Source organism: Tyto alba, unplaced genomic scaffold (assembly GCF_018691265.1).
Source record: "Tyto alba isolate M040663 unplaced genomic scaffold, T.alba_DEE_v4.0 Super-Scaffold_38, whole genome shotgun sequence".
Taxonomy (NCBI): Eukaryota; Metazoa; Chordata; class Aves; order Strigiformes; family Tytonidae; genus Tyto; species Tyto alba.
Genome location: NW_024881313.1, coordinates 41,913,261 through 41,929,482, shown reverse-complemented (window position 1 = coordinate 41,929,482; position 16,222 = coordinate 41,913,261). Strand labels below are relative to the sequence as shown.

The 16,222-nt window shown below is 42.4% G+C and overlaps 1 protein-coding gene across 2 annotated transcripts in view; it reads right to left on the bottom strand.

Annotated features, from left to right (window-relative positions):
• Positions 1 to 15,691, bottom strand: part of SMARCD3 (SWI/SNF related, matrix associated, actin dependent regulator of chromatin, subfamily d, member 3) — a 70,402-nt gene extending 54,711 nt beyond the window's left edge. For both annotated transcript variants that reach the window (XM_033000359.2, XM_033000361.2), the window contains exons 1-3: positions 15,529 to 15,691; positions 4,373 to 4,590; positions 1,250 to 1,292 (exon numbers count right to left, since the gene is read on the bottom strand). In XM_033000359.2, coding sequence (XP_032856250.1) covers positions 1,250 to 1,292; positions 4,373 to 4,590; positions 15,529 to 15,606 — 339 coding nt within the window. In that variant the 5' untranslated portion in view covers positions 15,607 to 15,691. The remainder of the gene's footprint in view (positions 1 to 1,249; positions 1,293 to 4,372; positions 4,591 to 15,528) is intronic.
• Positions 15,692 to 16,222: the final 531 nt, after the last annotated feature.

Genomic DNA, 16,222 nt, shown 5'->3' with positions numbered 1-16,222 from the left:
TATTTAAAGTGATAGCCTCACCATACGGGATATATAATTGTCAGTGAAGACAATTTTTGTGGGACAGACAGAACTGACAGCACGAGAAACATAGCTTTCATTCTAAGAAAGTATAGACTCCAAGCACAGCAGGAACGAGGCTCTAACGCAAACACCGTGGAGGCTGCAAGTAGTTCAAAGGTCAGGATTTAATGGTAGCTTAGTCTTTTCAAGATAGCAGCATGAGAGAACTAATGGCTAACCTATGAGAGGCTGTGCTTTCAGAGGGTGGCAGGAATTACAAGAAAAGAAGCGATAACATGACATCAGGAGTTCCATAGTGGGCTCACCTCCTCAGGTGGTTGGCGCTAGGTATCTGTGGAACCTCACAGAAAAGAATCTGGAGGCTGCCATCAAGTTTGGGTTTACACTAGCAGTGGAGAGGTAGACCTGAAAAGGACGTGGAGATCTACACATCTGACAAAGAGATTCTAAACCCAGAAAAAGCACCAGAAACCAAAGAAACTGGGACTAAGATGTGATGAGGGTGTGTGTTTTGAAGACTAAGGAAGCTTGCCTTTTGGGACCAAGAAGGTTTTGAGAGGACTGTACTGAAGAGGACACAGGAAAGGAAAAGTCTGGGAAAAATGCAAAAGAAGGCAGGCAGAGAGAAATTCCAATGTTTAAAAAGGAAGTAGATTTATGCACTGAGGATCAAGCACAGGCAGACACTAAAAGCTAGACATATCCCCAGGGATGTGAGAATTAATAACTCTCCGGACAATGCGGGCCCCTTTAACTCTGTTGTTTACATGGGTTCACTTCAGTCCTACTAGGACAGAACCACAAAAATTAGAACTTGGCAGCTCTACTGGGCCACAGAGACCTGAGAACGAGCCCATCTCCTACAGGCACAGCTGTGCTCTGAACTACCTTTTGGCCAGCCTCAAAATTGATCAAAAACATCCGTAAGACCCAGAGGGCCCCGGCGTCAAGTCGTGCACTTCGCAGCCCAGCACCACTGTCCATCCAGCAAGTGGCAGTGCTGGCTCGGCTAACCCAGTGCACGAGGACGACACAGGCCGGGCTGCACTCCACACTCCCAGCCCCCAGCCCCAGCCCCAGCCTTGCTCTCTAGACTTTCACCCACTGCCTACTTACTTTTTAATTAGATTTTTAAACAAAAAGTGAAAGTATTTTCTAAAATCCCTCTAATTACACTACGATGCTGAACTGATTGTGAAGGGAATAGGAAATGAAAGCGACTCACCCTCTGAGGGAGAATTTTGTCAGCCATCTTCCTCCTCTTGGCACTGTACATTTTTTAAAGAAAAAAACACGTTACCATGGTGACAGATCTAGGAGTAACGAGGCCACCTGCTAAATTATCCTGACATCTCCACATGCTGGTGCACAGCTGTGCATGCATCAGCAAAAGGGTCTCACCCATGCCCAGGACCTAGGACCCCTTCTCTCAGCAGCCTGGGGAGGTAGTTAGCTAAGAACAAATCAGGGCTATCTGTTATGCATCTTGGAAAGAAGTGTGCAAGTTCTTTGATCACAGCATCTTCTATGGTGCAGGGTGGCAATGTATGCAAGTGTATGTGCACATGCTGTCTATAGATACAGAAAAAGCATGTAGGAGAACAGTGCACACATGTGGAAGTGTGCATAGATATACCTACGCATATGCACATGTTGAGTACCTGTAAACAGAATATGAACTTGTTCAAACAGATGTCATGCATTCATTCATGCCCAAAATTGAGTGCTGATTAAAACACCCATATATATGTGTATGAAAACACATATATACACAGCCTTCCCTACGTATATACGCTTGTTTTATTGTAATGTATTTGCATGAGCGATATAAGTGGGCTTATGCCTCCGTATCTGTTCATCTTTATGAATGCACATGTGGGAGGATATATGTGTGCCTGTAGTGTATGTACACAGTGTGTCCATACCCATACATAAGCATCTTTATATATCTATATGCTCTTAAAAACATACTTGTATTCAGGTACATACACACAAATGTAGATGTGCCTAGGAAATGGTACTGTCAGGGAGGTTGCCAAATACATTGGCTTTTGAATTCAGATTCTAAGAACCATTTGTGCCCACCAAACCTGTCACCTAGCATTCTCTAACAGGGCCAAAAGGGAATTCAAGCCTATTCTTCACCTGTATAATGTGAGGCCTTTATCTTAAGAAGGAGATGAATCACTCCATCTGTGACAGACAAATGGGAGAAAATGAACTGCCTGCTGCTGCTCTGCCATGTCATATGGATGCCTCTCCTTATTGTTTTCATACAGGAAGTCTGCCATCAGCCATGTCCATGTAAAAGCTGTTTCCACACATAGCAATGTAGCATACTCTCTTCCTACATTTGCTAACAATAAGCCTGGCCTGAAATACCAGAACCTTAGATTCTTCCCCATCCCCATATATGCCAAGCCTGAGGAACATTTTTGTGCCTGGAGGTGCAAACTAGATCCTTCCTCAGGGGCAGAAAATTCATCCACACAGTCACACCCAACTTCGTAGGTGAACAACGTCCCTTTTTAAAAGAGTAGGAACAATGGGACTGGAATATTACACGGTGTGAACCTCCACCACCTTCCACAGCTCACAAAATCAAAACTGCACTGAAACGCTTCACAGAATTCGGAAGTAATGCCTGAGCAAACTCCATCCTCCCAAAAGGAAACGGGATATGCATGTACCCACAACAACCCTAAAGGCTTGCAGTTAAAAAGCAAGTAACAAACAAACCAAAAACCCCCAACAACTTAGGTCTCAAACAGTTCTCCAAGAGTCTATTACAGAAATGAGATTTTTGTCTCCATCAAACATGCCAAGAAAGGATGACTACACCTTCTTGGCCCTTAAGTGCCATAAAACCCAAAACTCAGTTGCTCTAAGAATTGGACCCAAGGTGCCAGAAAAGTTTGCCTGAAACCCAGAAAATTTTCAATGGGAAACAACAGGGAGGTGGAAATGAACAAGGGGAGAACATTCAACACGTTGTCTGAAAGGAAGGCATGGCAGAAGAAACAGAAAAACTTTCCTGAGTACCTAGGAAGCACTGGTGTGAGCTGGACTCACTACAGTAGAGATTACTGCTAGGTTTCAAACTAGAAGCACTGAAGTTAAGAACTGGGGAGGGGGAACGGCTTCCTTCTGTGAGTTAGGTCATCAACTTTTAGAAAATACTCTTCTTTAATGATCCCTGGAAACCAGTCAGTGACTAAAATTTACCTTAATTATACAGCAGTGGCAATTTTTCAGGTTATATCTACCCTGTATATTTGAAGGCTAGGCACTCTTTTGTGCAGTTTCCTGCTGCGGAATGTGCATTTTGACTAGTGCTGGGCAAGGCCTCCAAGACACACATGCATCTCTTGTGCTCATGTGGTGCACTCATACACATTCCTTCTGTATTCAATCTTATTTGATCATAAAGTATTAATACTCTTAGGATTGGTGTCCTTTCCAGATGCATCCCAGATACAAGCATTCCCAAGTCTGGCTTGCTGATCCAAGACATATAACCTGGACAGAGCAGGGCTCCTGAAGCACTGAGCTTAGAGTCATGTTTTATCTAAAACTAGATACGATGACATCACCAGAACACTGTCTGAATCTGTATATACACCTATAATGATTTTGCAAAAGGCAGACCACCTAGTGACTGCACCCTACATATTTATCAGGAACTGGGTCACACTTGGAACTCAAGATTGCTGAGGTCTAATAAGTTGCAAAAAGAAATTAGTGAACTATAACTTAAGAGAGAATGCATTCAGCACTGTACAAAGTGGGCATATTTTAAAAAGGAAGTTCCTTTAAAAAAAACCCACTAATTCTATGAAATTATTTCCTATGCATATCTCTTTATATGTAGGAAAACCTATGACAATTGCAAGTTTTATGATCGCTCTCCTGAGTGACCATAGTACAGGTATTCACATGATCAACCAGAAATCTTTTTCACTTGTCTCATTTACAAGTCATTTTGTTAGCCAGCCAGAAATCTGAGAAACTATACAGAATAGATAACAAATATTACACTAAGTATATTAGAACTAGTTCATTAACTTTAAGGGCTAAATATAATGGCCAGATTTATAGCCCGAAAAACCTGTGAGGTAAAAAGCATTATAACTGCAAAACTAGACATTAGTAAAGGTCAGTTTGTTCAAGACCATTCACAAACAAAGTAAAGAGTAAAATTTACTAATGTTTTTCCTGCTTTAAGAAACTGGCAATATATAAATCTTCTATTCTGTCTCCTTCGATCTTAAAGGTCTTACATATTGCTAAAAAGATAACAGTTTTTCTTCCTCAAATTGTCCTCCCCTGTTTTCTCTGGAACACTCACCTCCTGGTTCGGTTCTGAGTAGCTTGCTGCTGCTGTTGCACTTGCTGCTGCACCTGCTGTTGCTGGACCTGCTGTGGTGCAGTGCGTTTTCTTGTTGTTTCCATCACGGTCTGGGGCATCCCAGGTCGCACTGAGGGGCTTCCAACGTATGGGGGGCCTGGGGGACCCATGGGAGCCCCTTGATGGGGCATTCGAGCTCCTGATGGCATCCCAGGTCGCTAGAGAAGAATCAAAACAGAAAGATGAGCCAGTTTGGTCCCTGTTTCTTTAGCTGCAAAGACATTTGTACATAATCAGACACTAGCTCCAGCAAGTTCCCCATTTTGACCATCCTGATAAGCACTAAGCAGCAACACAGAGCACATGAGCTCTGGACTGGTATTTCCTGGACATGGTAAAGAGGCATTCAGTGATAAAGTAGACAGAAAACAGGGATGAAAAACGCTAGGCTTGGGAAAACACTCAGTGGTCAGTAACATATCCAGGCCAGATTACAGAAGAAAGCTCTACCTTCAGACTGAAGAAAAAGCTCCACGGCAGCTACACACAGTCCAAATCGGTGCAGCTCACATGCTAATCAAAGCTACAAGCAAGCTCACCTCTACAGTGCTTCAGATTTTGCACTGACTAGCAGGCTGCTTTGATCAGCAGGGAGACTGTAATATGCAAAGGTGAGCCATGAAAACAGTATGATAAAATATTTTCCGTTAGGAGCCCTCTCCTTCACCTACACTGGAGAGCAGTGTAAGTTCATAAAGTGACAAGAATCCTTTAAGAAAAGGTCATGCCTCTGATTAAGCCTCTAAAATAAAAGATGAAAAAAGGAATGTGGTAGTTTGTCAGCAGTCCCTGTAGGCATTCTAAAGTCCTGACATTTACATTGACTATAGCATGCTCTGGAGAGACACTTTGGGTCGAATGACAAGCTTAATGCTGTATAGGACACACAGTAAACTCAATTCTAAATCCTAAAAGTTTATAGTTGTCAAGAAAAAACACCAGTAAAATAATTACCACCTGTAAAATGCAATTTAAAACAGAGAGCTTAGTTTCATTCTAAGAATTATCAAGGTGTTTATTATATGTCTACATATATGTGAAAATACAGGCAAACATACTCTACAGGCATTTGAACCAGTACATAAATAAAAATAATCATACACAAAAGTCTGTTGAAAGTCAAGTCCCTCTACAAAGTCTTTTAAGGAAACCAAGAGGTAATGGCATCCATTATGAAGAAATAATTGGTTAAAGGATAGAAATGAGGTAAAAGTAACTGGTTCTGAAAATAAAAGAAAGGCCCATGCAGAGTGTTGCTGGGATTCGTGCTTTTCAATGCTTTTCAGCATATTCATAAACAACTGGGGCGGGAGGGGGGAAGAGACAGAAAGGAAGGAAGTGAAAAAGTTTGTTGGTAACACCAAGTTATTCAAGCTGTCAAGGATAAAGGCCAGCTTCAAAGAACTGCAGAAGGACTTTATGAGACAGAATGAACACTTAAAAGGAAGATGAAAATGGATTTGAATGCATACTGACACGAATTACATGGAAAAAAACAACCAAATCATCACATACAAAACAATAGGCTCTGAGCTGACTGTTGCCTGACAGAAGCAAGATCTTGAAGTTTAAACAGATACTTCCAGAAGAAAAAAGAAAAAAAGAAAAAAAAAAAAACCACACGCCAAAACAACAACAAAAAGCCCCCCGTATCACATCAGTTCACTGCTTACTAGAGGTCAAAAAAAGCTATTAAACAAAAGAAATTACAAGAAAGGGGACAGAGAACATCACTATGCCACTGTCCATGGTTTGCCCCCACATATTGAATGCTGTGTGCAGTTCTGGTTGCTGCAGTTTGGTAATGGTAGAGTAGATCTGGAAAAAGTACAAAGAATGGCACAGAAATGATTAAGATATGGAACTGCATCCATCCACATAAGTAAAAGCAAATATACTATGATTTTGTATCTGGAAAGATGTGATCCAAGGTAACCTAAGGGGGCATTTGGAAGACCTCTGCAACATCATGAGTGGCCTGGAGAGGGCAGCTGGGGATTGACTGTTCACTGCACCTTCCAGAATAAACAGGTATGGCCATCAGAGGAGGCTCGGAGTCATCAGGTTCACAGATGACCAAAAGGGGGTGATTTGCCACACAGTGGGTAGTAAGCCTGTGGAACCCCTTTCCAAAGGGGTGCTAACGACACCAAAAACATACTTGGCTCAGATACTTCTCTGAGTTATCAACAGTTAAAGACTGAAAAAGTACTTGGGAGAAGTACTGCAGTGGTCTCCAAAGTGAGTTGCACGTACCCCAGAAGGTATGCAAGACAGTCCATTGGGGGGTAGGAAGAAAATGGGGTTTGCACTGTTAATACAAAACGAGGGAGGGAGGGCGGAAAGGGGAGGGAGGAAAGGGGGGGGGAGGGAGGAAAGGGGGGGGGAGGGAGGAAAGGGGGGGGAGGGAGAAAAGGGAGGAAAGGGAGGGGAGGGAGAAAAGGGAGGAAAGGGAGGGGAGGGAGGGGGGGAGGGGGGGGAGGGAGGGAGGGAGGGAGGGAGGGAGGGAGGGAGGGAGGGAGGGAGGGAGGGAGGGAGGGAGGGAGGGAGGGAGGGAGGGAGGGAGGGAGGGAGGGAGGGAGGGAGGGAGGGAGGGAATGAATGATCAGCAAAGAACCAATGGCTATAACTGATATGGACAGAGAAGGAAGGCTGAGGTAGGAGAGAGACCAGCACAGGAAGCCAAGCAGGTAAATTCAGCAAGTACACATGTAGGAAACCAATTGTGGATACGGCCACTGAGCAGAGAAGCAGCAGGAGGCAGCAAACAGGCAAAACTGAGGCTTTGTGCAGAGCTGGAAACATCTTCTCCCATAAACACGGAGCTATGAAAACTGCTGCAACAGAGCAGCTCTCTGTTCCCACGTACTCACCCCCACCCTCTGACCCAGGCAGAGTCAGCAGAAATAAATGGCCCAGAAAATGCTTCTCACTTGAGCTTGTATTTAAGATCTCCCTGTTGTCTGTCAATCTACACACTGTGGCCTTCTTCCAGCAAAGAGCAGCCCATGGGGCCTGCTGTCGCCTGTCAATCAGCTGGGGACATTTGACAGTCATTCAGAAGAGGCAAGATCCTGAGCACAGCCATCTCATGTTCATCCCTCCTGGAGACTATCTGGCCGCAAGGATCAGGCTGCATGCCCATTTCTCTGCTTCTATAAAGGACATCTTAAGGCCTGGAGAACAAGGTCAGGAAGCCAAATCTACTCTCGATCTAAGCCCGACATCTTTGAACATCCTTCAGTTCCCTTTGTTAAGCATCAAAATAGAGAAAAGTAGAGAAAGAACAAAACTGAGAAAAAGGAGACAGCTCTAGCAAAAGCATATTCAATCTCACCTCTTGCCCTGCCCCATTCCTTCCCATGTTCCTATCTCTGATATCACCCATAGGTAAAATATTAGTCACTACACTACTGCCATCTCCCTGCTGCAAGCCCACCAGATTCCCAAGACACAAAAATGCTTTCTCTATCTAAACTTTTATAAAGGAGAACACGCAAGCAGTACCTTACCTTATCTAAAAGCTTGTTTTGCTGTCAAACACATGTGTAAGACAAGACAGTTAATTTTTTACCATACTGACGTTAAGAAAAAAAAAGTCTTGATATTAAGGAGTATTACAATACCACTAAGTCTTTTGAAAGATATCTTAGAGGTACACCTGTCTGCAGCTTAGGATCTGTCTCTCCCCTCTTCCTCAGAGGGATGGAATCTCTCCTGAACAAGTATTATCCATGGTGAGGGCTACAGTGCAAAGCAGCACCGATACATCCAACCTACCCTAGACCCCTCTACTCAACCCAACTCTGTTCTTACTCACAGACCTATCCCTTTTTTCCCCTCCATTGATTCCATATACATGTATTACTCTGCACTACTTCAAATACTTTACTGGACAGAGGGCAAAACCGTTATGGGCCATAGGAAATGAGGAAGACCACAGTATGTCCCCAGCTGAACGGATCACTCTCACAGCTCTGAAAAGGTGAAGCAAAGAGTAGAGTCAAGCTGTCTACAGAGCAGCTAGGCAAGGCCAAATAGTACAACACACAGAGAAAGGCACACAACCGGTATTTCATGTATGCATACTGGTCCATAAGAATTCTGCCTATTGCCTGCACTGCTGTACAAAGTCCATCACTGCCCTGGCTACACCCTTCCAAAGCTGAACACATCAGTATAGCAAGCATACCATCTCCCCAACAACTGCTGCCAAGTCCCTACCACCACCCTCGACTGCCCAGTTCCCCAGGCCACACATCTGGCTTTTCTACTTCTTCCTTGACTGAACCTTCTGTCACATCAGATGACTGCCTCCTTCCTCTTCCTCTTTGTCATTCTTCAGGTGTAATTCTCCTGTCTGACGGCAGAAATGAGAAAAGATTGGAGTGGTACTTTTCTATGTATTTCTAGTCAGAGCCTATTCTCAAGGGACATCAACATCACAGTAGTCAAAATGCTGAAGCAGACAAAAGGAGGGTTCCTATCTGGACATATCAGATAGAGGAAAATAACCTGGAGAACTGATAGGTAAAAGTAAACGAAAGTGTCAAGAAAAGAAAAGCAAAAATACCCACAAGAGCCTTAGAAGGGGACTGAACAGAGAGCAGGGAGTCACTGCAATGCAATATAACATTGAGCTGCACCTACAGCCATTTCCTGTTCTGAAAGACACAGACTCTATCCATCTCGGCACCATCCAGGAAAACTCCGATGGTGTGAACAGCCACAGGCCTTGTTTACAGAGAAACTGACAGATTTTGAGAAGAACAACAATTACCAAGTATACAAACAGCATATTTTTTTAACTAAAAATAGATGCTACCTTGGCTAGACAACATACAGTGTCAAGGCATTACAGCAGCTACTGATTTCTATAAGGCATAAACATAAGCAAGAGGAGATGCCAGATGCTGTCTGGAGGTAAGAATCAGTCACCAGAAGTACCTGGAACGGTTAAGAAATTTAGACTAGACTGACATTGTCTGATGGCTACAGGTTTCTGACTGAACAAATGGTTTCCCAACTGAATGTGCCATTTCAAAATGGACTCAAGTACAAGAAAAAAAGTTGTAGATGGCTTCTCTTCGCTCATATAACTACAGATGTTACCTCATATGAGTTCCTTTGTTTAAATGTCTATTAATCTTTTAGAGATTTTGTAAGCAGAAACATCAGTATTGCAATTTTTCCTGCTTGTCTGCCACATTCACCTTCCTCCATTTCCCAAAAGCTCTCACATCCTAGAATCAAGGTCAAAGTGTTCCATGTTCCATATTCCACCCATTTTTAAATAATGCTTGCAACAATTCAAAAGCCTTTAATTTACAAAACATCACATTTACCAAACTACGAAGTGTAACCTGAGACAAAGTTCAGTGGCCACCCTTCTATTTCATGCATTCACAGCTCCAAATAATCAGGCACCAAACCTCAAACGAAACACTTGGATGCAGCCAAAAAAAAAAAAAAAATCTTCTGAATTTAAACTAACAAACCCTATATACCATCTTTGAGTTCCATCAGCTTACTCATTTTAAAAGATCTAATCACATCCACTACTGTGATATAAGGTATGGAATGGATTTTGTGTAAAGAACTGCCAGAATGTGCCTCGTCACTCTCTAAAAGTGATGGCTTTGAGAGGGGAGAGGTAACATAGCTCTGCAACATCACGGCTAGCACAGAGAGAGAAGAGGCTAATGAAGAGCTCGCTGTCTCTTCCCTTACAAGATTTGACAACAGGATCAGACATCTCTTTATGTAAGATACACTGCAAAAATTCCTGACACGAAACACTGGATGCTAAAAGTTTATATGGGTTCAGGAAGACATCAGTGGACTAACCTACATAAATAAAATCCACAGAGGTACTACACATAGAGTGCAGCTTTGGGTCAGAAAGCTCCAGAGCTACAAAGCGCAGAGTATTTGGATGAAGCACCACTAGGTTTTTGCCTTGTTCCTGTACTTCCATGCAGTCTTCTGCTGCTCCCTGCAACTGGGGACACTGGGCTAAATGATCCGGTGTGACTGTTTTCATATTCCTACCGTACTTCTTTTTTAAAAAACAGAAGAGCAATTCAGATATCTCAGAGATCAATTACATCTGTACACCTATATTCATCAGCAAGTCCAGGCTTTCTCAATGAGCAATTCACATTTGTTTAACAAGCCCGTACTGTATAAAATCACATTGATCTCTATTGAAGCCCTAGTTAGAATTAATATGATTTTCTTTTCTTAACTATGCGTGAACTTTTCTGTATCTGTTAGCCTTCAATTAGTCCAGAGCTAGGACAGGACAAACCTTCAGTTTCTACTGGCAGTTTACCTACACGGTTGAATGCTGTACAATGTTTTCACTCTAGCAGTCTTCTGCAAGTACCTTCCCAATCAAATCTCTTCACTGCGGTAAGGTCCCTTGATTTCTTCAGGCTGCACTACGCTCACCCCAAACAACTCCTTGTTTAACAAAACAGGGAATACATATGCAGCAAACCAGTGACTTTGTTCCAGGACCTGTTCCCTGACAATGTCCTAGTGTAGACAGTAGAACAAACTGTCCAAAAATGACAGTTCATGAGGCTCTTTCATGGCCTTTCTAGTGTTAGCTGATTTATGCCCTGACAAGATAATATTTATACCCATGATAATATAAAAATTAGCGGGATATTTTTCATTAGCAAACCTAATATTCTCCTCACCTCGCTACTTCTAGCAGTGATCTCTACGAACTGATGACTGGCTGGAAGAAAGAGACACTTTTATCCACTTAAAACAGATCACCGTTCAATTTTGGGAGAGTATCTTCAGTTCTTCCCATTCTAGTGAAGCAAATATAATTTTTATGATATACTGAAATAGGAGTGATTGAGGTCATCCAGCCCTTTCTTGTCTCAGAGAAGTAGCACCAGTATCTCCATCATCTCTGATAGATACTTACTTCTTTAACCAGTGCCTAAGAGCCTCCAGTGACAGAGATTTTACAACTTTCCTCATCAGTCTCCATCCTTCAATATCATAAATAAATTTTTAAAATCCCATTCTCTTACTGATGAAATCTTCACAGGCCTCCCACTACCACCACCCTCCAAGTTACCCCTCTTTTTGCTTGTTAGTCATGCAGATGACAAAAATCAGAAAACTATTCCTGTATGTATATGCCAGATTTACAACTGCTTCCGTATTATTCTCTGCCCCGTTTCTTAATCAGGCTAACAGTTTACTTGTTTTCTCAGTAGCAGTGGCTGCTGCTACAAGCTAGGCAGCTCACAGTGACATCCAAGCCTTCCTCCTGAATGGTTACAGTTCATTTAAAACTGATGCAAAACTTGTTTATAAAATTTACTGTTCATCTGCTTTTCCAAATAACTGACAAATCTGTTAGGCACTCTGTACAAATCTTTGGGGCATCAGACCTGCCTTTTGTCCGTTTTAACACTGGCAACAAGTTATTTATCACTATATTAAATATTTGTTTACATGGTGGCATGCTTTGAGACCCTTCTTTCACTGTACTAAATGCCGTTTCATATAACACAGTTTCTGTACTTACCGTAAAATTCTAAGATCCAGATTGGAGAAGTAGATAACCAGACAAAAAGAAAACTAAGCAAGGGAGCCACCTAAGCGATACACAGGTTTGTATAAATTAGCAGTCTCAACATGTAACTAACATTAAACTGTAAAGATTAGCAGGAACTATGAACAAAAAAAAAAAACATGTATTAGCAGAAAATAAATATGAATAAGGACTTACATTAACAGGAAGAGCTTCCTAAGCACATCACAGAGGACAAAGAACAAGATCACTATGGGAAAAAGGTGATTTGAACTGACAGCAACTACATTGTAAATACAGATGTGACTTGATAGTTAAGAAAGGGACATAGACCTTTATAGGCGTACCTTGTGTATAAAAGGCAAGAAGATTGGTTTTGGAAGGAAGGTAAAGCGGAAACAGAAAAAGGACACAGAAGCATGTTAAAAAGGTCAGAACAACAGAACAAGAAAAGGAAACTCTCAGCAGCTTCTCGTCTGAAGATGATACAGGCAAGGTCAACAGTACAAGGCACCAAAGAGGAGACTGCTGCAACTAAGTGACAAGAGGACAGGTGTCTGGACAAGAGCTTTGACAAGATCGGCACCACGGACCTTCTCAAGGCTACCTGGGAAGTACCTGTTTGAGTAGGAAGGAAAGAAGGAAGGAAGACAAAAGTAACATTCCAGCCAGGAAGACTATGACAGGGTTTAGAGGATACAAGAAACTGAGAAAAAGAATGGCCTTCAGGAAGATTAATAACTTGGTTTGGGTCAACAAAATTTTAGACAAGGGCTGGACACCCAGAGAGAGATGTCATAAAGACAGCCTGAAGTGTACTACCGGACAGTAGAAAATGCATCCGTAAAGAGATAAATCAACATAAATATGGTGATTAAAGCCACATTTATCCATAAAAGTGCTAGAAATAGAGAAGAGATGAGTAAAAAAAAAAAAAAAAAAAAAAAGACAAAATAAAAGATACAGCCTTTGGAGAAAAAAAAAAATTTCTCTCTTCCCACAAAAACAATGTGCAAGACCCCGAAGAAAAAGAACGGGAGTAAAAAAAATTGTAAAAATAAATAACTAAAAGAAATTTAATCTTTTTAAAAGAACTGCTAACCAGAGGCGTAACAAGCTATCAAGAACTCAAGAAGGATGAGAATGAAGTATCGCACTTGAGATTTTTAACCATTAGGAGATTTCACCTTTCAGAGGTATCTCATTTGACTGGGACAAACAAGGAAGAAGACATCTTCTCAGCTGGCAATATGGAAAAGAACAAAGGCAAGAGCAGGTGCACAAGAGCAAAGGGCAAAGTGACCTTAGCAAAGGAACATATGTTTCCAGAAAGATCAAGTGAATCCAAAAACTAGCTGCCCTGAGGAAAAACTGCAAAACTATGCTGTCCATTGAAGTGTTCACATAGAGGCAGAATGTTGTGAGGAAATTTTTGGCTATTTACCTCTCCCTATTTTCAGAGGAGGAAGGAAAAAAAAAAAAATTCCTGCAATAACCAAATCAAATAATGTTATCAATGATAAAATAAAAAAATAAGAAAAAATAAGTCATCTGAAGGAGAGATTCTTCCCTGAAATTAGAGCAGAATCTGACTTCAAGGTATTCTAGTAAAGGTTGCTATGTAACTTGATTTTTCAAGGAATTAATTCAGATGCTGACACACTGTGGATGGTAATAAAACTCAATAGCCATCAATATGTGAACTCAAGGTAATGGCTATGATGGCACAGTCTCTTAATTGGTACGATACAGAACCTGAAGAGATAAAATTAATTTACAATTTTTAATATATTTTTTAAGTAATGGTAGACTGACTGCCCCATCCTGTGTTTTGATCAAAATGAACCTGAGATGAGGAATAAACTAAAGAAAAGAACAAACATGGAAGCAAAAGCAGAACTAAAGGAGATCATCATGGAGGAAAGGAGAGGGTCATACGTGATGTGTTCAGGCAACAAAATAACAGACAAGAAGCCCCAACCTCACTAACAAGTAGCAGGAAGAAGAGAAAGAAATGCAGATATTCCAAGCAAACACAGATATTCAAGTAAGACGCCACTAGTGGAAAAACTTCCAGGGCAGAAAAGGCAGACTTTTCTAGCATCCAAATAAGTAATGGAAATTAGGTCTGCTACATTCATTCTGGTATAAATTAAAAATTCCCATGCTTAAGAGGTCAACATGATGCTTTCACATGAAACCCATCTAGATGTGGAAGAAGCAAATCCACATAACCATTTTTGCCGCTCTTCTTGATACTAAAGGATGACCACCGGTATGCAAATGCCAACAAAAACCTTGGAAAAGGCAAAAGCATCCCATATACCTGCTTCTCCAAACTTGCCTATGGTTCTGCCCAGCTACAGGCATCCTGAGCCGGACTGCCTTAATGAACCCACATGTCCACAACAAAGCAACTGCTACAGACCTGCACAACTGCTTTTCAGTCATCCCCGTACATCCGCCAGTCTCGCAAAATGCTGCTCCTGTACACTGGCACCTGTTCACTGTTCTCACCAACACAGAACACTACCTAAAAGTCCTTAGCCTTGCAAGTCCCATCATATCCAGGATCCACAGGACACATGCTAGATCCTACACATCTGGAGTAAGCCTGAATTATGGAGACAACTTAGGAGCCTGCTGTGAGCTCCACAGATTTCTATGATCTTTGAGCAAGAGCCCCCACCAGATGTCTTCAGAAAGGTGTCACAGGAGGTGCCAGAATCCTCAAAAGAGAAAACACTCAGAACTATCAGTATCCAAACAGTATCTACATACCCTGGGGCTCTTTAACAGTCTTATTTTTGTTAAATGTGTATCAATACAAGAAATTCAAATGTTATAAACAGTGATGACTCTCAATCACTAGAGTCATTTAAACAATGTTGTTTCCAATGGCAGCAAAACAGGACTAGCATTTCCCCTTAAACGGAGATTGAAGACCTGATTCTCAAACAGAAGCTGGAAAATTTTTAAAGACCTGAAGGGTTGCTTTAATTAAGCATGGCACCCTGAAATTCTCTGGTGGGTGAGTTCCCATAGACTGTTACAGATCTGCAGAGCTAATCTCTTCAAGCCTCTGAAAGTCACCTGTTAAGTAGCCAGAGGATACATAAGAGCCAAGACTGGAGACAAGAACCAGAGGCAGTACCACAAGGCTTCATCAGGTTTTTATCAGAATTGTTTTTCAAAACACAAGTTTGATTACAGAACAAAGTGTCCTACAAGCCCATTTGGGTCAGATCCAGTGCAGATTCTGCACCATGATCAGGCTCAAAAGCACGCTATTCACCATTCATGGAGAATCAAAGCAAAAATCACAGCACACATCCCCCCAGACACAAGCCTACATTATCAATGAATCAGTGCATATTCTGGGGGCTTTACAGACCCCAGTGCTCTCCTGGCAAGGCAGTTACCAGCACCCCAGGAGCACACTGCAGGAGCCGATCCAGCCCAGCACAGAGCCTCCAGTTTCCACTGATCCCTCTATTCAGAGCCAGCCAGCTCACTAACTTTCCCGACTCACCACCCCATGGACCAGAAACTCAAAAAGTTTGCTTTTCGTAGCTTTGCGAGCCCCTCCTGTAACTTCGTCTGTAGCCATCAGGGTCTGCTCAGCCTCTCTCACTCTCTCTCTTCCTCTTTCTTTCCCTTTTCTGCCTTTTTCTCCAACTCTCCCCTCTGAGTCCTGCTGGGCTCTCACACTTCTAATAGCGCGGAGTGGGGAGGGGGCCCCTTCAGGGCCTTCCTGACGGCCCACTCGCACTAAGCCTCAGCTGCTGCATTCCTCCACTGATAAGCCAGAAATAGTTTGTGCTGCTGGGTTCTGTGTGTTTACTCTGCAGGGACAGAAAATCCAGCTTTTTAAACCTCTCTGTCCAAACAGCCGAGATAAGCAGGAGGCAAATTGAAAACATGCCTCAGCTTTTTCATAGTAGTGCTGCAACCTCTCCTCCTATGCACCAGGGGATGGTAAATTCTGGGGCAAGGGGGAGGGGGCAACTTCAGCAGTGACATAAAACTCAGTACCTCACAGAGAGTGTTCTCCCATTAGAAAATGCAGCAGGCGAGCAGTGAGAAACAATGGTTTTCCCTTGCTCCCACTGCTCCTCCTGCACTGCATTTCCAGGCCTTTTCCCCAGGGACCTGGCAGGCAGCACACAGAAACATTCACTGGCAGCATTTCCAGCATGTGAGACTGAGAACTAACCCCTTTGGAC